The sequence below is a fragment of the Pleurodeles waltl genome, chromosome 3_1, assembly GCF_031143425.1.
Source record: "Pleurodeles waltl isolate 20211129_DDA chromosome 3_1, aPleWal1.hap1.20221129, whole genome shotgun sequence".
NCBI classification, from domain to species: domain Eukaryota; kingdom Metazoa; phylum Chordata; class Amphibia; order Caudata; family Salamandridae; genus Pleurodeles; species Pleurodeles waltl.
Genome location: NC_090440.1, coordinates 1,722,112,433 through 1,722,135,665, shown reverse-complemented (window position 1 = coordinate 1,722,135,665; position 23,233 = coordinate 1,722,112,433). Strand labels below are relative to the sequence as shown.

The 23,233-nt window shown below is 42.3% G+C and overlaps 1 protein-coding gene across 1 annotated transcript in view; it reads right to left on the bottom strand.

The window, feature by feature from the left end:
• ABCA12 (ATP binding cassette subfamily A member 12) overlaps nt 1–23,233 on the bottom strand; it is a 507,999-nt gene that overhangs the window by 205,391 nt on the left and 279,375 nt on the right. Inside the window, exons 19-20 of the mRNA XM_069225635.1 lie at nt 11,524–11,679; nt 903–1,076 (exon numbers count right to left, since the gene is read on the bottom strand). Of these exons, the coding sequence (XP_069081736.1) occupies nt 903–1,076; nt 11,524–11,679 (330 nt within the window). The remainder of the gene's footprint in view (nt 1–902; nt 1,077–11,523; nt 11,680–23,233) is intronic.

The following is a 23,233-nucleotide window of genomic DNA, read 5'->3' as shown; positions in this document are numbered from 1 at the left end:
AGAAATTATTATTATATTATAAGAAATAACAACAGGTCAAAATGTCTGAGAATTGAAATGGAAAGCTAACTATACAGGAAAGGTGAGGTAGGTATTGTGACATTGCAGTAAAATAAAAAGATATGGCAAAAAATGAGACAGTCTTAGGAACTTACATACAGACAGTCATCACTGAAGAATCTATTATACAGAACAAACTTGCAGTTGCTGTGACACAGGCATATTTGGGAAACCTGTCTGTTCCTCCACTGCTAACAGACACCCCTTGGTTCAATCTGATCTCAATATCTTCGGTGCCTCCTGCACATCACATTTATTGACAGGTCAACAGGCTACAGACTCTCATTATGGAACGTCTGACCCAGATAAGTTGCACATTTTGTGTATGATGTGATTTCCAAACATGTCTCCATCTCGATGTCTACACTCACTCACCCCCTGCTGGGACACCCCCTGCTCCTTGACTGATCACAAACTGCCCAATGGTTGTGCAGATCAGTCAGATCCTCGCATATTTGGTACACAAACACCTCACAAAACCTTTCACAGCTGGAAATGGAAATCACAGGACATGCCACTCTTTGCTCACCATTGACAATGAAACTATGGGCACCCCGCATCCAGCCAGGAAATCAGGATGGCCTCCATGATCTTCCTGAACGGCTGGAACAACTCCATGGTAGCTTGCCTACTAAAATCTGCTCAGAAGCGCCCTTAATTGTTGTCATTTGACAATTGAAAGCTTCTAAATCTTAGTACTGATTTTTTTTCTTTCAACAAAGTAAAAATGCACATGAGAGGGACATGCTAATCTGTTGTTAGGTGTTGAACGTGCTGCTTAGTGGGTAATAGAGGGGTGAGGGCTGTAAATTTCCTGTTTAACGCACAGCTGCATGACTCACCTCTCTCATCTGCACATTGGCGAAGTCCAAGATATTCTGTAGCTGGTTAAGCTGCGAGTTCACCGCCTCAACTGATGGCAATGTGTCCACTTTCTCCTTCAGGGCCGTGACCAGTCCAGTGAGTCCAATCATTGCCATGTCAATGCTGTTCTGGAGCTTCTGTGGTGTATACATCTAGGAAGTACAAGGAGAAAGTTTCAGCTATAGAGACGTTCAACATCTTCAAACCTTCCTCCCGCAGAAGGAAGAAAAGTAACCTATTCACTTTAGTAGCTACTGGTGACAGAGGGTGCTAAAGGGAATCGTGGAAACATTTACCTACAAATTCAGCTCCAGCTGGAGGTGAAGTGGCCTGAAGCAGGAGAGATTGTTAAGCAGTCCTATTTCTCTTAAAATCTGGTAGAGAGAGAGAGAGAGAAAGAGAGCGAGAGAGAGAGAGAGAGCGAGAGAGAGAGAGAGAGAAAGAGAGGAAAAAAAACCTGCCTCTTGCAGAGGCTTAAGGTTGGACCAGAATGTTCTTTGCCAAACAAACATTGCAAAGACGATAGGTCGGGGTTAATGCGCTAACGGATTTAGCGTTAACAAATTAGAATGAAATATGTGGAAGGGAGTCAGGAAGAGTCAACACAGAGGGCAATAGTTGTAAAGTAGTCCCAAATGCAGTTCAATGCAAGCACTAGAGTTAAGGTTGAAGGATAGACTGAAACAGTCAAAAACATTAGGTAAGAGATTAGTACTCCAGTGGGCTGAGCTAAGAAGTCTCAAGCCAATGACTAATAGAAGCTGTTCAAAGGAAATCAATTGATTGAAAGGGGTCAGATCCAAAACTAATTCTATGTATACTGATAGTGATAGCTCTATTTGACAGATGCAGTCTAAGGCAGCCAAAACCTAAAAATGAAAGTTCGAGTCAGTTAGATTTTTAGTAGTGTCTCAGCAGCAGCAGAATTGCATACCGTGGCTGTTACAAATACTATGGATCACACTTCAGTTTCACTGTCATATGTGATGGATTTGTTACATGGTTGATGGAATAACTGTATTTTCCTAATGGCAGCTGAACATGCTGTGGTGTTTATACAGTATGTCTTCCACTGCTTTCAGGGCAGCATCTCAATTACTGAGCGGATAATGGGACAAAATATCAATTTTTAAATATTGAGTTACAGAAATATCAGAAAAGAATGTCATATAAAAATATTGTAATGCAAAAGTTTCACTGTCAAGAAGATCGATTTGTTAGGTAAGTAACATGTTTTTCAAGAATATCTTTGTTTTTAATATCGTTTTTAATAATATTTTTGTAAAAACGTCCTTCCGAAGTCCAACATTTTCTTTGCTATGGCACAGGTTGGATTGGTAATAGTAAATTTTACCCCTCTGAAGTCCAGTGCTTTCCCTACTGTTGCACAGACTGAAGTGGGAATAGTAAATATTACCCCTCCGAAGTCCAACCTTTTCCCTACTGTTGCACAGACAGGAGTGAGAATAGCAAATTCAACCACTTTAAAGTCCAATGCTTCCCTTACTGTTGCACAGACTGGAGAGGGGAAAGGAAATGTAACCCCTCTGTATCCAGTGCTTTCCCTACTGTTGCATAGACTGGAGTGGGAGTAGTAAATTGAACCACTCGGAAGTCCAACGCTTTCCTGTCTGTTGCACAGACTGGAGAGGGAAAAGTACATTTTACCCCTCCGAAGTCCAAAGCTTTCCGTACTGTTGCACAGACTGGAATGGGAATACTAATTTGAACCCCTATGAAGTCCAGCCCTTTCCCTACTGTTACACAAACTGCAGTGGGAATAGTACATTTAACCCCTCTGAAGTCAAACCCTTTCCCTGCTGTTGCACAGACTGTAAAGTGAATAGTAAATTGAACCTCTCTGAAGTCCAGCGCTTTCCCTACTGTTGCACAAGCACCAATGGGAATAGTACATTTTAGCCATTTGACGTCCCACGCTTTACCTACTGTTGCACAGAGTGGAGGGGAAATACTAAATCTTACCCTTCTGAAGTCCAACACTTTCCCTACTGTTGCACAGACTAGAATGGGAACAGTGAATTGAACCTCTCTGAAGTCCAATGCTTTCCCTTCAGTTGCACAGACTGGAGAGGGAATAGTACATTTAACCCCTACGAAGTCAAAAGCTTTCCCTACTGTTGAACAGAGTGGAGTGGAAATAGTAAGTCTTACCCTTCCGAAGCCAAATGTTTCCCTACTGTTGTACAGACTGGAGTGGGAATACTAAATCTAATCCCTCTGAAGTCCAACCCTTTCCCACTGTTGCACAGACAGGAGAGTGAATAGTAAATTGAACTCCTCCGAAATTCAGCACTTTCTCTTCTGTTGTACAGACTGGAGTGGGAACTCTAAATTTAACCCACCTGTAGTCCATCCCTCTCCCTACTGCTGCACAGACTAAAGGAGGGTGAATAGCAAATTTTACCCCTCCAAAGTCCAATGCTTTCCCTACTGGTGCAGAGAGTGGGGTGGAAATAGTAAATCTTACCCTCTGAAGTCTATTACTTTTCCTACTGTTGCACAGACTGGACTGGGAATAGTAAATTTAACCCCTCCAAATTCCAACACTTTCTCCACTGTTGTACAGACTTGTGCTAGAATAGCATATGTACCCACTCTGAAGTACAACACTTTACCTACCCTTCCACAGACTGGAGTGGGAATAGTAATTCATACCCCTCTGAAGTCCAATGCTTTCCCTACTGTTGCATAAACTGGAGTGGGAATAGTATATTTATTATTCCCAGACTTCAATACTTCTTCTAATATTATTCAAATATATGTATTAATATTATTTGTTTATTTGCTTAGTTTTAAATTAGTCATATATATATATATATATATATTTATATATATATATATATATATATATATATATATATATATATATATATATATATATATATATATATATTAATGTTATAAAATGTTTAGAAAATATCTATTTGTGGTTTTTAGTTTTTTTTTATATTTAATTAATTTGGTAATTTCTTTTAATGTTATTTATATATCCTGTGGTATTTTTGCTGTAATGCGGTCTATACAAAATAACACAACAGGGATTTGATAATCTCTCAGACATAGAAGAATTTTAGAATGCAATCAGAATGTGGAATTAATATCTGGAGAGAGTGTTCAACTATAAAGGAATGTTACTGAGGAACTGCCTCACTTTGGTAAATGCAGTTCCCTGTTCTTCATTTTTTGCTTGAGGATACTAGGGTTGCAGTTGCCTCTTTCAAACCGGGCAAGGGGCCTGGACCAGACAAAGTCCCTGGAGATCTAGTGTGTCATGATAACTCTGAATGGGTGCCCTGTGTTAACTGTCTGACCAATGCTATTGCTTCAGGAGCCCCAATCTCCGATACATGGGAAGGGGTGGAAATTATTCCCATCTTTAAAGAAAGGGATTGTGGATCCCTGCTAATTACGGGCCAATTAGCCTTCTGGATTCACTCAAGACAGTTTATGCAAGAGAGCTGCTTATTAAATTAAATGACCGGATTGAGGAAACAGGAACTATAACTCCATACCAAGCAGGGTTCAGGCTCAAAATCAGCACCATTGACCAAGTCTTATGGCTGTTGCTTATTGTTTGGAAATACACTAGATTTAGGGTCACATCCATGTTGTCTTGTTGACCTTCGGTTTGGTTCCTAGAAGGCTGCTTTGGGAATCTCCAAAGGAGCAAGGGGTCCCAGAAGTCATTCTTGTTCAACTCATAAGTCTCCATCATAACAACTATGCCCAAGTTCGATGGGGTCACCAGGGGAATTAACTGACAAAATTCCAATATGCAGAGGGGTGAGGCAGCGTATTTGCCCTTACCCCCTTCTCCTTATATGTTAATAATGTAGTTAATGATGTAGTGTAGACCCTTTTGCAGGGTAACACAGATGCACCATAATTGGATGAGTATAAGGTGCCCGCATTACTATTTGCTAATGATACCTTCCTATTCTCACAGACTCCCATGGGACAGCAGCAGCTTTTGGTGAATTTTAGTACTTTTTACTCCACCAGGGCCTTGAGATTAACATCTCAAAAACTAAATTCATGACAGTTAGACCCCATTAATCATTTTAAAAAGCCCTGTCCCTGGGTAAAGAAAGTCTGGAGCATATCTTTAGGTTCCAGTATTTGAGTATAATGCTCAATAGTAGGTTATCATGGTCTCCCTACATACAGAAGAGAAGGATTGTGGCCCAGTATCAAGCCTCCATGATTTACAAGTATTTCAGGGAACATCCTCCAGAGTCTTACTCCCAGCCCTAGAATTATACAAGTTAAAAGCCCAATCAGCTGCCATGTATGGGGCTGAAATCTGGGGCCATGCAAATATAGATTTGCTTACTTTAAGTGAAAATAAGTTAATCCGCTTACTCCTCCATCTTCCTAACAGCTCTTAACACCTATGTTTCTTGACATTGTTCTAAAAAGAGTGGGGGAACGCGCTAGAGTAAGGCGCCTACTATATTGGGTGAGGATTTGGACCACGGAGAAGCTCAGGCCATATCAGAGTGCACTAAAGAAACATTTGACACTTGATAGTCACAGTACTTTCCTGTGGTTCAAATATGTCCAGTCTTGGTTTGACAAACTGGACTTTGGTTCATTTTGGATAAATCCTGAATAACCAGTGGCATCTACAAAAACTCAGTTAAAAACTTGTTACTGGGAATACATCGAGGCCATCCTCTATTCTAACCCTCCTTTTGGTAGATTGACAAACCAATGCTTGTTAACCAAGGATAGTTCCTCCTATTAACAATTTCTAGACATCCAATGGCATCAAATGGCAAAAACCCTATATTTAAAATTCCATTACAATGCTTTTGAAACTGAAAAATGTATGACATCCTGGGAAGCTAGGAGGGATGATGCTCCCTCACCTGTCTGCACTCTGTGTTCCTTGTCAGCAATTGAAAGCCTACTTCACATGCTGTTCCTTTGCCCAGCTTATAAAAAGCCTAAACAAGTCCACTGTGTAAATCTCTTGGTATCCGGAGACATATGGAGGCTTTAATGTAATTGAAGGGTGACACATCCATTCGCACTGTTTTCACGATAAGTAACTATTTTTTCTCAGTGGGGTTAATAAGGAACGCAAAGGGCCTGAGACTTTAGGCTTGAATACGTTTGCCATATTTGAGATGTACTCTAGTGTAAGAACATGACCGTTAAACATATCTAATTACCTTTAATCCCTCTCAGATGTTCCCCATGAAGGATGCAAGTGTGCCATCTGATGTAAAGATATCTGATAATAATACATATTACCAGATAGCAGGGCAGATGGAAATGGGAAGTTTTTTTTATACATAGTTATATTGTAAATCCAACAAGAATTATGTTTGTGATTAGTCGCCAATTAGATATAGAATTGTTTTAACCTTTTATTGTGATTTTAGTATTGTTTAACATTTAACATTTAACATTACGTGTTCTGTATCCCCTTCATCCTTCAGGATGTTTTTCTTCTGCACTTTTCTTTCATTCACTATTAAGGGCTCTTTCTTGTATTGCCTGGTTTAATTCTTGCATTTCTTTACTTTCTCCTGCTTTCCTCACTCTTTTCTTTACTCTGCCCTTGAGTCCCTCTCTAACTCTCATGCCCAATGCTTCTACCTTTGTAAATGCTTGTGTGCTTTATCTATGTCATTAGCAAGTACGGCTCTTAGAGTTGTAACATGGAATGTCAAGGGCTTCAAACATCTGGTGAAACGTGGAAGTCATATTTATCTAGATTGAAATGTCATGTGGGATTATTACAAGAAACTCATCTTAATGCAAATTACTGTTATATTGAAAAATGTTGGGTGGGCGATATGTTCTTTTACCCTTCTGTTTTTCGCAAACAAGGAGTGGTTATTCTTTGTCACAAACACTTAAATGTTACACTTGTATCCCAGGATTGTGACATCGCAGGCTGGTGGATATTAGTCACACTTAAGGTAGATGATACCACTTCACACTATTAAATGTGTTGTGTCCCACACACCTGGAGCTTGAATTTTCAAAACTCATCACTCAAAAAATCACAAAACATTACTCTGAGAATTGTATATTGGGTGGAGACTGCAATCAGGAACTGGACCCATTTCTAGATTGTAACTCCTCTGCTAAGTTTTTCCACATAAAGCACACAATGCCTTTCAACATATAATATTCCAGCATTCCCTAACTGATTTGTGCAGAATCTTCAATTGAGTACTTAAGGAATATTACTTTTATTTGGCTGATCATCACTCTCAAACCGGGCTTGATTACATTATCTTAAGTAAAAATGTACTTCAACACCTCACTAATGAGAAGAGTGGGTCAATTCTTATCTCGGATCATGCCCTTATTTTGACAGACTTTGAAATGCCCAGTGGCCGTAATTATAAATCGAGCTGAGGTTCAATAATTTCTGACTGACTGACAAATGTTTTCTTGCTTCTTAAAAAACCTTTATATCTGAATTATTTGAAAAGAATGATACAGGTAACACTCCCTTTCATCTTATATGGGACACCTTTAAAACAACTTCTATGGGCTTTCTAATACACTATAACTCCTCCAGAAAAAAACTCAGGGAAAAAGAACCCAGTGCCATTTTAACCAATATCAAACATCTTGAACATACTTTGTATATACATCCAAAACACCAAAGTGGATCTAGAAACACTGACCGCAGACAAGATTCAATTTAATAAAATCTCTACTGAAAAAGCTTGTGGCATGCTCCTTTAAGTTAATGCTAAAATCTATGGCAGCAAGAACAAATGCTGGCTAATTATTTAAAATGTAGAAAAGGGAAAAATTGCTATTAAATCCATGACTAATACTTCGAGAAATCAGTTGCTACATAATGCAGAGATAGCTGCTTGTTTTGCAGACTATTACTAGCAATTATATATTTCTGAAACCAGTCTTTCTGAAGAACTTATGGACTCCTACTTTTTGAACCTCAAATCCCAAAGTGGCACTACCATTGATGCTTCTCCTCTTGAATCTACTTTGACAATAGATTTGATTAACTACAATCTGCGGTTAAATGTTTGCCAAAGGGTACAGCACCTGGACCTGATGACTATACTGTCGAATTTTATCTTAAATTTTCTCATTTGCTATTTTCTAAACTGTTTAAATTAATAATTTTCTCTCTTTAAAAAGTTCCCCTGGATCACTCATGGAGGCAATGATATGAGTCATTCTGAAAAAGAATTGTAATTTAGCTCTGTAAAAATTATTTTCCCATCTCTTTAATTAACACTGTTTGTAAGATTTTTGCATAGGATATTGCCCTTAGATTAATTGACCTTATTTCTGTTCTTATCGCCTCAGAACAATCTGGTTTTGTCAAACACAGGAACATAGTTGATGATTTGCGTATCTTTCTAAATATTATTAACAAAGCAAATAAACTAATTTCTTCACTTGCTGCATTCACCTTCGAGGTGGAGAAAGCTTTTGATAGGGTTAACTGGCAGTTTCTCATGAAGCTCTGAAATAGAAAGCTTTTGGTCCCCAATTTTTAAAACTGGTTTCCTTGTTTTATTCATTGCCTTGTTCCACCATCCTAGCAAATGGAATTTAATCTCCTTATTTCTCTTTCATTAGAGGTACTCGGCAAGGTTGCCTCTTATCTCCTTTATTATTTATTTTTGCACTAGAACACTTCCTCCATCAATTAAGGACATCTGACACTCTTTCTGGTTTTACAATTAATTACACACATATTAAATACACTGCATATGCTGATGACATTCTCGTATAGATGTCACAAATAGATTCCTCACTTCCAACTTTCTTCAATGGGTTGGAATTGTACTCTGAAGTCTCAGGTTATAAGCTTAATATAAATAAAACTGAATTTTTGCCCCTCAATAAATGCTGCATTAAGGATCCTTTTTTGCGGCAGACTAATCTTGGAATCCTGTTAAAACCAAGGGTTTGAGGATTCTTTACACCAACAGCATTAGAGACACATTGAGGGACAATATGGAAAGTATGTTTTTCAGCCTTACCCACTTTACAGAGGGCTCGTCACCTCTATTTCTGTCTTGAAGGGGTCGTTTGGATACCATTAAGATAATGTTATGCCCAATGATTCATTTTTTTCCCCAGATGTTACCCATCAAGATCCCTAAGAATTATTTTAAAACTCCATATACGATCCAATCTCATTTCCGTGAAATGGGATAATGTCTCAGATTTCATTAAATAGATTACAACTTCCCAAGTCTGCAGGTGGTGTTAATTTTCTGGATTCTTCTCTCTACCATAGAGTGTTTGGCATCAAGCAAGTCCAACATTCCTTCTCTAACCCTAGTGGTACTACTTCCAAATTATGATTTCTACTAGAATCTTCCATGATTTCTCTCTTCTCCCATACACATATCCTTTTATTGTCACAACCTTCCACGTTTTGGTTGCCATTCGTAATACCACATGCTTGCTACCTGCTCAGACCGTTATTTCTTTCCAGTGACTCCTTATATGACCAGTTTCTTCATAGTGCTATCTGGTACAATAATACCTCATACTAAATGGGAAATCTCTCATGTGGAGAAGTTAAGTAGAGAGGGGTCTTTTCACTATCTCACAACCACTTCTCAATAATTCACATATTCCTTTCATGTCAGTCTCTCATTTATACAATCTACCATCCACATACATCTGACAATATACATTATTGATAGATCGTCTTCTAAATGCACTTACATTTTTCTGACATTCTTTGATTAAAACAGAAGATTTGTAGTCTGTCCCTTTTCCCCCAAATATAATCTCTACACCCTCAGTAATTTAAAACTTAGTACAACCATTCATAACAGCTCCAAGCCCAAACAGGAAACTTTGTGGGAACTTGATTTACACTGCAGCTGGCCTCTGTCTTCTTGGGACAAGTGGTGGACAAACATTCACCCTACTGGACATCCAGCCAATTTAACACAAATATTTTACTACTTGTACAATAAACGTTGTTACAATCCAGTTCGTTTGTTTGAACTCAAGCTTCTTAAACAAGATAATTGTTGGTGTTGTAACTCCCATTCTAGCTCGTATGTTCATATGTTTCTGCTTTTCTTGATTGATCTTACCTTCTGGGTTCAGGTTTTGTATAGAATTGTTGCTATTTCTAGAGTATCTGTTCCATTTTCTTGAGACAAAATATTCCTTGGTGGCATACATTACATCCAATTGGAAATCTACAGACAATCTCAATGTTCAACATTTGTGGAATTTGATATGTCATAATCACAGGCTAGATCAATATAATCTCCACTCTTTTCCAATATTTGTTAAATGAGACGTTTTATGGTCACTTCTCACTATGTATCTTTCTAAAGTTGCAGTTCCACCTTCTTCTTGACTTCCTTTAATAATTTTGCTGTCATTTGTACTAAATAATATGTAAGGTTGTGCTTATTAATGTTATTGTTGCACTAACATATTGGAATCTATTGATCCTGTTATATAAAGGCTACTCTTTCAGTCTTTGCTTTTCTTCATTTTCTTTCTCTCTCTTTTCTTCTTTCTTCTCTATACATGCTTTTCTTCAGATGCCTTTAAGCTCCAGATTATTCACTATTCAGATATAACTGTATCACTATTGTTATTTCATTTTATTTTATACAAATTGCTTTTTCCTGATTATTGTATTGCATGTACAATAGTATTCTCAAATAAACATATTAAAGTAAAGAAAATTAGTTTGTTTTTAGACGCTTTTCTAAGAAAATATAGAAAAGATTGCTTGCAGAAACTGAATTTAGAAGACGTTCTGAATATCGCAAAGTGGCCTCAACAATCTACAAGGTTCACTTAGCTGATAGGGAAAACTGTGGCAAGAGGGCTGTATGTGTCTGCACCTGCCTGCAGAAGGATGTCTGTGGGGGTCCGTAGGGTCTATTTTCCCCACTTTCAGGGGGCACCCACCGGGTGGAGAGGGAATTCGCAATCAGTGTTCTCCCCTCACAACTCCTGTACCTCTGCACTCATGTCATAATATGGCGTGGGTGCAGAGTCAAACTGTTCATTCATTTGTAAAGGACCATGCACCATGCAGTGAGGAAACAACCCTTTAGGACTGTGCCAGTATTACACTTGCATCAATAGTTGATGTATTACAGGAGGGGGTCATCACAAAAGTATCAGCGGTCCCTCCTCTAATACCAAACTGCCCAGGCCCGCAGAAAGCAGGTGTACATGCCCCTTGGAAACCTGGGCCACTCTCCCTAGTACATCCCGTGCCTTCAAAACCAGATATGAAAATGAATGTAAAGGGTCTTTGTATCAGGGTGTTTTCTCACCCCTTATTACAGCAACACGTGAGAAGGAGATTTAAAAGACCTGTGTAAACGTGAAGCAAACATGTCTGCATTTCAGTTTATGTCAGTGCTGCAGTGGAATTAGTTCCCTGTTGATGCACATAAAGCTTACTTTATTTTCAGATTCTAACTTCCTCTCATAAAATCACATAAGCTAAAACTTCCACTAAATCTGTGGGGTGTTGATTCTCAGTCTGTAAAGTGTCATGTGCTCACATATATATCTACAACCCCACTGTTGCAGTTAGTTTAACAGTTAGAATTCTGTATTTGGCCTTACCCTGTAGACAAAGTTGAAAAGATCTACATTCCTTAGCAGAACAATTGCCATTTGGTAGCCTTGTAGAGCCGGCATGTTGCAGAAGACTTGAAGAGGCTGAGGCACCAGTGAGGGGTCTTTGCGGCAGGCTTGCAACTGCTGGAACCAGGCGATCATCTACGTGTGTGGGAAACGAAGGAGAAGAGAAGGACAGCACATCACATTTGTTCAGTCTTTGGCAACATGGGTATTTTGCAGTGAGTTACAAAATATTAGAGAGACGGAGGTATTGATGGCAGAAGATGTGAAATAGGCTAATTGAGCTCTTACGTTTTTCTATTCACTCTTGAATCATACAAGTATTAAACAGTCTTCAGCTTCACACTAGCATAGCCAGTACAGTTGCTGCCATGAGTAGTGTGAAGTAATTTTCTGTTTTGTTACCCCCTCGTCTGCTGGTAGGGGTTGTCCTCTGCATTCACTAGAATTACTGGGAAAAATTAAAAAAAAATATTGCGTCTCAGCCTTCACAACCCTACTAAATCACAAATCAAGACTTCTGACTGTACTGTTAAATGCATCCTCTTCTGCAGTTTTTAATTTTATTTAGGAATTTGAAGGGATCTTCATATTCATGGTTGGGTGGAAGATTCCATATCGGGGCAGAACTGGAGGAATTCAGCACGGAATGCCTTATTTGGCAGATGGGAAATCCTATGGCACTTATAATGCAGCAGACGGTATATCTTCACACCTGGATGAAGTATTACATCCCAAACTCTAAATAAAGCCCTGAGTTCTGTTCCACTGCTACTTAGAATGCAGTGACGTCTACCTTTTTCCACTCCACCTACAAGACAGAGAGGGGAACAAGAGTCAAATGCTTTTGGGTAGGCAGTAATGTCAAACTGCATAGAACACAGAAAGTTTTGTCCTTATAGAAAGACCTGGTGGCATATTTATGAGAGCCTCGCGCTGCCGTTGCATCACTTTTAGTGATGCAGCGGTTGCGCAAAACTCTCAGCCATATCTATGAGGCCACATAAAGCCACTTTGCGTGGCTTTGATATGCCTCATAGATATTGAGTAAGGCAAGACAGCGCATACCGCTACGCTGCCTCACTCTGCATCAGGGAGGAGTTCCATGGGCATTGCGGTGGGTGTTCCTATGAAACACCAATGAATTTTGACTCATACCCATATTTATAAGGCCATGTAAACCTGGGGCTGTGCCAAACCCCACGCCTCCCCAGAGGAGGCTCAACGAGGAGAAATATCTTTATTTCGCCTCATTAGTAACTCTTTCTATGTGTGCTGCATTCTGCAGAACACATAGAAAGGGGAAAAAGCCTCCCAGGTTTGTTTTTGTGCAGGAATTGTTTTTGAACAGGAAGGTCTCCCTTCCTGCACAAAAACAATCCTGTCTACATTGCAGGCCCCCTTACACCATGGTGCAAGGGTGCCCTAGTTGATGCTGGCTGCTGAAACTGTGCCAGTGCGGGGGAAAGACAGGAATGCACTGTATGCAATACATACAGCTCATTCCTGCCCTTTCACTTTACAGCAGAGCAGCGCAGCAGGCGACTTGCTTTGCTTCCCTGAACTAAATCCCCATAAAGTTTGGCCCTGGTACGAAGCAGAATGTCCCTTGACTGAGTTGGGTATTCCACTCTTAGAAAGGCTTTTTGTTCTGCCTGCAGTTTTGCCTCCACTTCATATATTTTAAGCTTCTTCAATGTGATTGCAAATATGAACCACTTCAGTGGCTATCTTTTGACTGTGTCCAGTCTATCTTTATCCTTCTGCAGGTGGAACTGCCATACACAACAACCCATAATTGGCCAGAATATTCAGCATTATGCCTCTAGATCTACACATGATGCTGCATATTCTACCGCTCAATCTAAATACAACATCCAGATGTACCCCCAGATGTTTTCACATGCACCACTGGACAACGTACTGCCAAAGCAAGGCATAGTGACTGTAAAGGTGTGTTGATGTTTGACTAAACTAGCTTTAACCTCTACAGTTGGCCATGCAGGCATTCTGAACAAGTCTCCAGATGCTGAGAATTCGATAACCATGCTGCTCCTTGAAGTACAAGCCATGGACCAAAAGTTAAATCACTGATGTCTGCTGTACTTCCTGCTTGACCTGTGACAGCCATAGATCAACATAAAATAGGGCATCAAACCCATATATCTAGACCGGGCAGCCCCATTCCACCTAATCTACAAAACTGAAAGAAGAAACTGTTTAAGTTGAGAGCAGAAGTTGATTGTCTGCTTTACGTCTCTATTTCCCAAAGTGGTTTCAGGTGGCAGTTCCTCTGATCAGAAGGTAAGCCACCCTGACTTTAGCCATTGTCTCAAATAATTACTCCATTCTTAATCCTTATATGCACAAAATAGGAAGAAACACATAGTGTGAGAAACTGGGGCTGATTGCAGAGGCCCCATAACTTTTTGCCCCCATTTTCCACTTTATGCTGGTGTTTTCCTGACTCTGATGGTGCCCTGGGTACTGCTAACCAGTCCCAGGGCCTGTGCTCTGTGTAAAATGGATATGCAAATTAGGCTAATTATAATTGGCTAAGTTAACCTACCTATAAGTCCCTAGTATATGGTAGGGCATGTAGGTTTAGGGACCACAGCATAGGTGGTGCACACCTAGGTGCATTGCTGAGGTGCCCAGTGTCATTTTAAAAGCAAGCCTGCCTTGCTGGCTGCTTTTAAATTAAAGTTATATGCAAATTCGACTTTGGAATTAAAGGTACTTCCAAAGTCTTAAACTACCTTATTTTTACATATAAGTCACCCCTAAGGTGTGCCCTATGTGCCCCTAGGGCTGGGTGCCATGTAACTATAAGCAGGGACTTTATAAAAATAGATTTATAAGCCCTGGTGAGGTAAAAACAGCCAAATTCGTTTTTCCCTCATTGAAGTAAATGGCCTTCATAGGCTAGAATGGGCAGACTTTATTTTAAATTTTAAAGTCTCCTTAAATGTTACATACCAAGAATTTGGTATCAAATTGATTGTTATAATAAATCCCACAACTTCCAGTTGTTGGATTTAATATAACTAGTCCAGGTAAAAAGTTTAGACTTTACCTAAAAAGTTGCCAATTTCAGCTCTGCATTGTTTTTGCTGCTGTGCTCTGATTGGCCAGCCTGCAGCAGCTTCTGCCAGGCTACTTTAATGAGGTGTGAAGTGGCCTGACTTCACACAAAGGAATGTGCTTGGGGGAGAGAATCTCCCCTCAGCAGATGGTGAGGCAGGAAGGGGGAGGGCTGCCAAACTGGTCTTCAAAGGCAGAGAAGGACATTTGCAGCACCCAGCAACACCCCCACATCCTGCAACCCCAGACAGCTAGGTGCCCCCTTGATTAGATTAGGAGAGGGCAGGAGAGGGGTGTGTTTATGATTTTTAGCCACACCAGTGGGTGGGCTCAGCCAGATCTCTCCTCCAAAAATCAGATTCATCCATTTTGGATTTTTAGAGACTGTTGCCTTCTGGGATGGATTTTTGCCACACTTCCCAGGAAGTGGTCATCACAGGGGGACGACCCTGTCCCTGATTGGAGAACCAGGGCCCCCCTGCTTTTCACCCAGGAGCAAGGATAAAACTGGCAGACCTGCACCCACCCCTCAGATCCCCACCAAATTTCAAGAAGAAAGAACTACAAGGAGAAGAAGGACTGCCCTGCTGGACCCCTGGCCTGCACCTGGACCCTGCACTCAGAAAGACTGCACCAGCTGCACACTTGGGCTTCACCACAAGAAGGACTTTGCCTGGCTTCCACTGGTTCAAGGAGGGACTCCCTGTTTGCTACAGGTGAAAAATTGCTATCCAGAGTCCCCTGCACCAACTCCTGAAAAAGTGACCAGCTGACCACTGTCCAGTGGCCAAAAAGGAGTTTGCGCCAGGTGCATTCTGGGAGTTGAAGTCCGCACTTCCCAAGGACCATCACAGAACTTCTGGACCCTTGGGGTGAGCTGTGGACCCCAAAAGAACCTTAAAAGAACATCTGGGTGAAGCCCCAGAAGTTTGGAAAAGATTGGAGAAATTTTGGAAAAAAGCTCCATAAAGTGACCGACCCGACGCGGAAATTCTAGCCGGCTTGCCTCAACCGCGACCTGGCCTGACTTCGTGGTTCGTCCCGGTAAAGAAAAACATCCAAAAAAGAGACTAAGTCCGAACGTAAAAAGTTGACCGGGACCTTCCAGCCATCGTATCCGAGAAGGGCTCCACGGACGTCGGATCAAGATCCAGGTTTACCCCGGTCGAAGGATTTTCATCTCGAAAAAACGACTAAGTCCGAAGGTAAAAATCACCACCGAGGAAACCGACTTCGCGTATCCGGACAAGGGCTCCAGGAGGTCGGATCCAACTGGCAGGTTCGTCCCGGGGAAGAAAAACATCAAAAAAAGAGACTAAGTCAGAAGGTAACTTTTTAACCGAGGCCTCCCGCGACTTGTAGCCGAGCAGGGCTCCATCGCGGTCGGCCTGAAAGTTTGACTTTGCCCCGGTCCTGGTGCAACCAGATGACCCGATTGGCGCTTTTTGTTTCTAAGCGCTAGAAAATAATAATACTTTAAAAATTCATATCTCCGGTTCCCCTGAACCGATTTTAATCGTTTTTGTGTCATTTTAAAGATAAAAATATAAGCTATTTTTATAAATTGGTTTTGGATTTTTAAACTGTTTCCTGTGTTTTATTTAATTACTGTTTTGTGATATTTGAATGCTTTACACTTTGTCTCCTAAGTTAAGCCTTGACGCTCGATGCCAAGCTACCAAGGGTAGAGCTGGGATTAATTTATTGAGACCTAACTGTACTTACGTGGAGGTTTGTGGCTTGTTGCTAGGTGTAGGTACCTACCTGCCCTACCAATAACCCATTTTCCAACACATAGGAAAAAGCGCTCACAGGAAATCTCCACATTTTTAGATAAGAAACATTGTAGGCACGGTGCTCATGGCAAGAGGAACCTCCCAACTCCTCCAGTGTTTCCTAGGAAACTAATAACAATAAGAACAAATTGTCACAGCACTTGTGTATCAATACTCAGTATTTAGGTAAATGTTTCCTGATCCGTATTATATATCTGGTGCCAAAATATTCTGATAAATTTTGCTGACGCACAGGAACTCATGAGTGAGTATAACTCAATTTATTCTTTCAGAAGAGCAGATCATTGCGGAAAACGAAAAGGTTCATTGATTCAAAATTCATGACATTTTGAATAAGCCCTGATGAAGTCTTTAAGATTATTATCTTACTGGCCGAAACACGTGTTGGCGTTTGGCTTTTTGGTGATTCATGAATTTTGAATCAATGAACGTTTTCATTTTCCGCAATGATCTGCTCTTCTGAAAGAATAAATTGAGTTATACTCACTCATGAGTTCCTGTGCGTCAGCGAAATTTATCAGAATATTTTGGAAACATTTACCTAAATACTGAGTATTGATACATGAGTGCCGTGACAATTTGTTCTTATCATTCTTAATCCTTAGTCCTCCTCATAGCTTTGATGCAGTTCCTCAGTATCAGAGAATTGTATTTGAGATGTTTTGTTCCAGGAGAGCGCACTATACAAATATCATCAGTGACATGTACACTCGCTCAGCCACTCACTCACTTGCATACACATGCAAATGGAGCTGGTGCAGATAATTTTACTAAGGAGCCCCCCGTCACACCAAGGATAAAGCAAACTTTCACCACTGGTGCTGCCTTCCTCTCTTTCTTCAACCCCTGCTCTGCTCTCTATCAATCCATCTTGAATTCATTCTACCACTTCTCTTTCTTTTGGTTGTCACCCCTTACCTGCCATCTCTCTTCCTGTGTTTCTGATTTGCCTCCTATGCATTCTACTCCTGTTCTCTTTTCTCTCCTCTACCAGGGGTTCTTTGTGTCATTCCGCTAGCCCTTACCAGGCTCTCTCATACTCTCACTCTCACATACCCTTACCCTAATCTGCTCTTTTCTCTCTACCCACTATCTACTCAATTCCCTCTCTGGTCTCCTCCTTGATCCTGTTTTCCACCCCTCTTTCCATAGCTCTCTCACTACTCTGGTACAACCCACAAGAAGGCAGCAGCCTACGTGTCAGCATATTCCATGCCATAAGAGGACGAGTGTCTACTGCTGTTTTTGCCTTCTCTCCCAAAGAGGGTTAAAATCGTGTAATGAGGCAGATGCCTTAGACCTCATCAGTAGTAGGACATCCGACCAGAGCAAATGGACGTCTGGCAGCCCAAAGGTAATCTGACCATAAGAGTTAGCCTGGCCTCAATACAATAATTAAAAGGGACAACTGGGGGTAGGCAACAGTACACTATTTTGAAAAATATGGGTGAGCATAAACTAGTGTTCAGGTTTCTAGTGTCCAAAAATGATAAACTTTTTAAAATCACTCATCAAAAGAGAACAAAAACTTCTCCCTCAAGCATGGCGATACAACAAGGCACAGTCTCACTAGAGATGCAGAGCTTACAGTTTCCATTTACTTGGTATTTTGGTGACTGTGCAATGATCAGCAGACTTCTTTAGGTAGAGGAACTCCAGAAACAATAATTTGATTCTGCCATTTTTTTAAACGGGACATCTAAAACACAGTTCTGTTTAGAAAGACATGTGCATATATCCATGTAATGAATCCAAGTGTGTCCTATAAAAGGATGGATATTGGTGTATGGGGGTAGTGCAATGTGCATGCTGAAAGTGAGTATCACCTTGACGTTCATGCCAAAAGTGTCTCACTTCTCGGAAGACAGCAGCAGAGTCACAGGCTAATGCTTGTTGGACACCATCAGTAAAAGCTGCATGCTCTCGGTGGTGAGAGGTCCACTTTCCCAGTCTGGGTGGGGAACTTAGAGAGTGGGTGGGGCAAGGCTTACAACATGGACCAATGGAGCTAGGCACCAGAGAGTGCAGGGGGACAGTAGAAAAATCTGGCTTAGCCATTGCCCTGCTGAATACTTCATGAGACCACAGCAGTGTCCATGGGCATTGACGATGTACCATGCATAGCTTGCTGTACAGTGCATGTCTGTACCACAAACCACCCCTCAAGTTCAACAATTCCAGCTTCTAAAGAATGAGAGGCCAGTCAGGGCTAGCACCAGGACAGCTCACAGGCCACATCTAGTATTAATTGCACCAGCATACTGATGATGTCATTGGAGGGACGGTCAGTGCCTGGATAGCACTCCGTGACAACATGAAAGTGTCACACAAACAGTGTGCCATCAGTGCCTGGACTTTGCCGGGCCCGGAAAGAATATGCAGCCTGGACGGATCTAGCACATTTTTGAATGTGCTTGTGAATGGTCATTTCTGGGGGGGCTGAGAGAGTCTCTGTCCTTTTAATTGAGTGCCAGTTGTGCCCACTGTTCACCCCCAGCACAAAATGACTACTGCTCTAACTCACCCACCCTCATTGAATCTTTTGTGTGCGTGACTCAGGCTTTTGAGCTACCTTGAAATATGGGCTTGTGTGCTCTTTCCTTCTTATTCTTAGGATTAGTATGATGTTGTAAAGAAATGGCTCCCTGTTGCAGTTACCCCCCACTTTTTGCCTGATACTGATGCTGACTTGACTGAGAAGTGTGCTGGGACCCTGCTAACCAGGCCCCAGCACCAGTGTTCTTTCACCTAAAATGTACCATTGTTTCCACAATTGGCACAACCCTGGCACCTAGGTAAGTCCCTTGTAACTGGTACCCCTGGTACCAAGGGCCCTGATGCCAGGGAAGGTCTCTAAGGGCTGCAGCATGTCTTATGCCACCCTAGGGACCCCTCACTCAGCACAGACACACTGCTTGCCAGCTTGTGTGTGCTGATGGGGAGAAAATGACTAAGTCGACATTGCACTCCCCTCAGGGTGCCATGCCATCCTCCCACTGCCTGTGGCATAGGTAAGTCACCCCTCTAGTAGGCCTTACAGCCCTAAGGCAGGGTGCACTATACCACAGGTGAGGGCATATGTGCATGAGCACTATGCCCCTACAGTGTCTAAGCAAAACCTTAGACATTGTAAGTGCAGGGTAGCCATAAGAGTATATGGGCTGGGAGTCTGTCAAAAACGAACTCCACAGCTCCATAATGGCTACACTGAATACTGGGAAGTTTAGTATCAAACTTCTCAGAATAATAAACCCACACTGATGCCAGTGTAGGATTTATTAAAAAAATGCACACAGAGGGCATCTTAGAGATACCCCCTGTATTTTACCCAATTGTTCAGTGCAGGACTGACTGGTCTGTGCCAGCCTGCTGCTGAGAGACGAGTGTCTGACCTCATGCGGTGAGAGCCTTTGTGCTCTCTGAGGACAGAAACAAAGCCTGCTCTGGGTGCAGGTGCTTCACACCTCCCCCTGCAGGAACTGTAACACCTAGCAGTGAGCTTCAAAGGCTCAAGCTTCGTGTTACAATGCCCCAGGGCACTCCAGCTAGTGGAGATGCCCGCCTCCTGGACCCAGCCCCCACTTTTGGCGGCAAGTCCAGGAGAGATAATGAGAAAAACAAGGAGGAGTCACTGGCCAGTCAGGACAGCCCCTAAGGTGTCCTGAGCTGAGGTGACTCTAACTTTTAGAAATCCTCCATCTTGCAGATGGAGGATTCCCCCCAATAGGATTAGGGATGTGACCCCCTCCCCTTGGGACCCACCCTCAGGGCTAGTAGCCATTGGCTACTAACCCCCCAGACCTAAACACGCCCTTAAATTTAGTATTTAAGGGCTTCCCTGAACCTAAAGATTTAGATTCGTGCAACAACAAGAAGAAGGACTGCCTAGCTGAAAACCCCTGCAGAGGAAGACCAGAAGACAACAACTGCCTTGGCTCCAGAAACTCACCGGCCTGTCTCCTGCCTTCCAAAGAACTCTGCTCCAGCGACGCCTTCCAAAGGGACCAGCGACCTCTGAATCCTCTGAGGATTGCCCTGCTTCGACGACGACAAGAAACTCCCGAGGACAGCGGACCTGCTCCAAAAAGACTGCAACTTTATCCAAAGGAGCAGCTTTAAAGAACCCTGCAATCTCCCCGCAAGAAGCGTGAGACTTGCAACACTGCACCCGGCGACCCCGACTCGGCTGGTGGAGAACCAACACCTCAGGGAGGACCCCCGGACTACTCTACGACTGTGAGTACCAAAACCTGTCCCCCCTGAGCCCCCACAGCGCCGCCTGCAGAGGGAATCCCGAGGCTTCCCCTGACCGCGACTCTCTGAAACCTAAGTCCCGACGCCTGGAAAAGACCCTGCACCCGCAGCCCCCAGGACCTGAAGGACCGGACTTTCACTGCAGAAGTGACCCCCAGGAGTCCCTCTCCCTTGCCCAAGTGGAGGTTTCCCCGAGGAAGCCCCCCCTTGCCTGCCTGCAGCGCTGAAGAGATCCCTTGATCTCTCATTGACTTCCATTGCGAACCCGACGCTTGTTCTAACACTGCACCCGGCCGCCCCCGCGCCGCTGAGGGTGAAATTTCTGTGTGGGCTTGTGTCCCCCCCGGTGCCCTACAAAACCCCCCTGGTCTGCCCTCCGAAGACGCGGGTACTTACCTGCTGGCAGACTGGAACCGGGGCACCCCCTTCTCTCCATTGAAGCCTATGCGTTTTGGGAACCACTTTGAACTCTGCACCTGACCGGCCCTGAGCTGCTGGTGTGGTAACTTTGGGGTTGCTCTGAACCCCCAACAGTGGGCTACCTTGGACCAAGAACTGAACCCTGTAAGTGTCTTACTTACCTGGTAAAACTAACAAAAACTTACCTCCCGCAGGAACTGTGAAAATTGCACTGTGTCCACTTTTGAAATAGCTATTTGTGAATAACTTGAAAAGTATACATGCAATTGAAATGATTCAAAGTTCCTAATGTACTTACCTGCAATACCTTTCAAACAAGATATTACATGTTAAATTTGAACCTGTGGTTCTTAAAATAAACTAATAAAAAATATTTTTCTATACAAAACCTATTGGCTGGATTTGTCTCTGAGTGTGTGTACCTCATTTATTGTCTATGTGTATGTACAACAAATGCTTAACACTACTCCTTGGATAAGCCTACTGCTCGACCACACTACCACAAAATAGAGCATTAGTATTATCTATTTTTACCACTATTTTACCTCTAAGGGGAACCCTTGGACTCTGTGCATGCTATTCCTTACTTTGAAATAGCACATACAGAGCCAACTTCCTACATTGGTGGATCAGCGGTGGGGTACAAGACTTTGCATTTGCTGGACTACTCAGCCAATACCTGATCACACGACAAATTCCAAAATTGTCATTAGAAATTGATTTTTGCAATTTGAAAAGTTTTCTAAAATCTTAAAAGTCCTGCTAGGGCCTTGTGTTAGTCCCTGTTAGCATTTTCTTTTAGAGTTTAAAAGTTTGGTAAAAGTTTGAATTAGATTCTAGAACTAGTTTTAGTTTCTTAAAAAGTATTCCAACTTTTAGAAGCATAATGTCTAATACAGATGTGGATGTGGTGAAACTCGACACCACACCTTACCTCCATCTACAGATGAGAGAGCTAAGGTCACTCTGTAAACTAAAGAAAATAGCAATGGGCTCCAGACCTTCCAAACTACAGCTCCAGGAGCTGTTGGCAGAGTTTGAAAGAGCCAACCCCTCTGAGGATGGCAACACAGAGGATGATGATAGTGACTTGGAGGGTGATTCCCCCCCACCAGTCCTATCTAGGGAGAACAGGGTTTCTCAAGCCCTGACTCCACAAATAATAGTCAGAGATGCTGGTTCCCTCACAGGAGGGACCAACAACTCTGAAATCACTGAGGATAACTCCAGTGAAGAGGACATCCAGTTAGCCAGGATGGCCAAAAGATTGGCTTTGGAAAGACAGATCCTAGCCATAGAAAGGGAAAGACAAGAGATGGGCCTAGGACCCATCAATGGTGGCAGCAACATAAATAGGGTCAGAGATTCTCCTGACATGTTGAAAATCCCCAAAGGGATTGTAACTAAATATGAAGATGGTGATGACATCACCAAATGGTTCACAGCTTTTGAGAGGGCTTGTGAAACCAGAAAAGTGAACAAATCTCACTGGGGTGCTCTCCTTTGGGAAATGTTCACAGGAAAGTGTAGGGATAGACTCCTCACACTCTCTAAAAAAGATGCAGAATCTTATGACCTCATGAAGGGTACCCTGATTGAGGGCTTTGGATTCTCCACTGAGGAGTATAGAATTAGATTCAGGGGGCTCAAAAATCCTCGAGCCAGACCTGGGTTGATTATGTTGACTACTCAGTGAAAACACTGGATGGTTGGGTAACTGGAAATGAAGTGTATGACTATGTTGGGCTTTATAATTTGTTTATGAAAGAACACATTTTAAGTAACTGCTTCAATGAAACGTTGCATCAGTATCTGGTAGACCTAGGTCCAATTTCTCCCCAAGAATTGGGAAAGAAGGCAGACCACTGGGTCAAGACTAGGGTAACCAAAACTTCCACTGGGGGTGACCAAAAGAAAGGGGTTACAAAGCCTCCCCAGGAGAAAGTGGGTGACACTAGAAACAAAGAAAAAGAGTCCCCTGTAGGCCCCCAAAAACCAGACCAGGTGGGTGGGCCCAGAGACACAACCCAAAACAAAGGTGGGTACCAGGGTAAGAGCTGGGATGCCACTAAGGCATGGTGCCATAACTGTAAACAGACAGGGCACCACACCAAGGACACTTCTTGTCCCAAAAACAA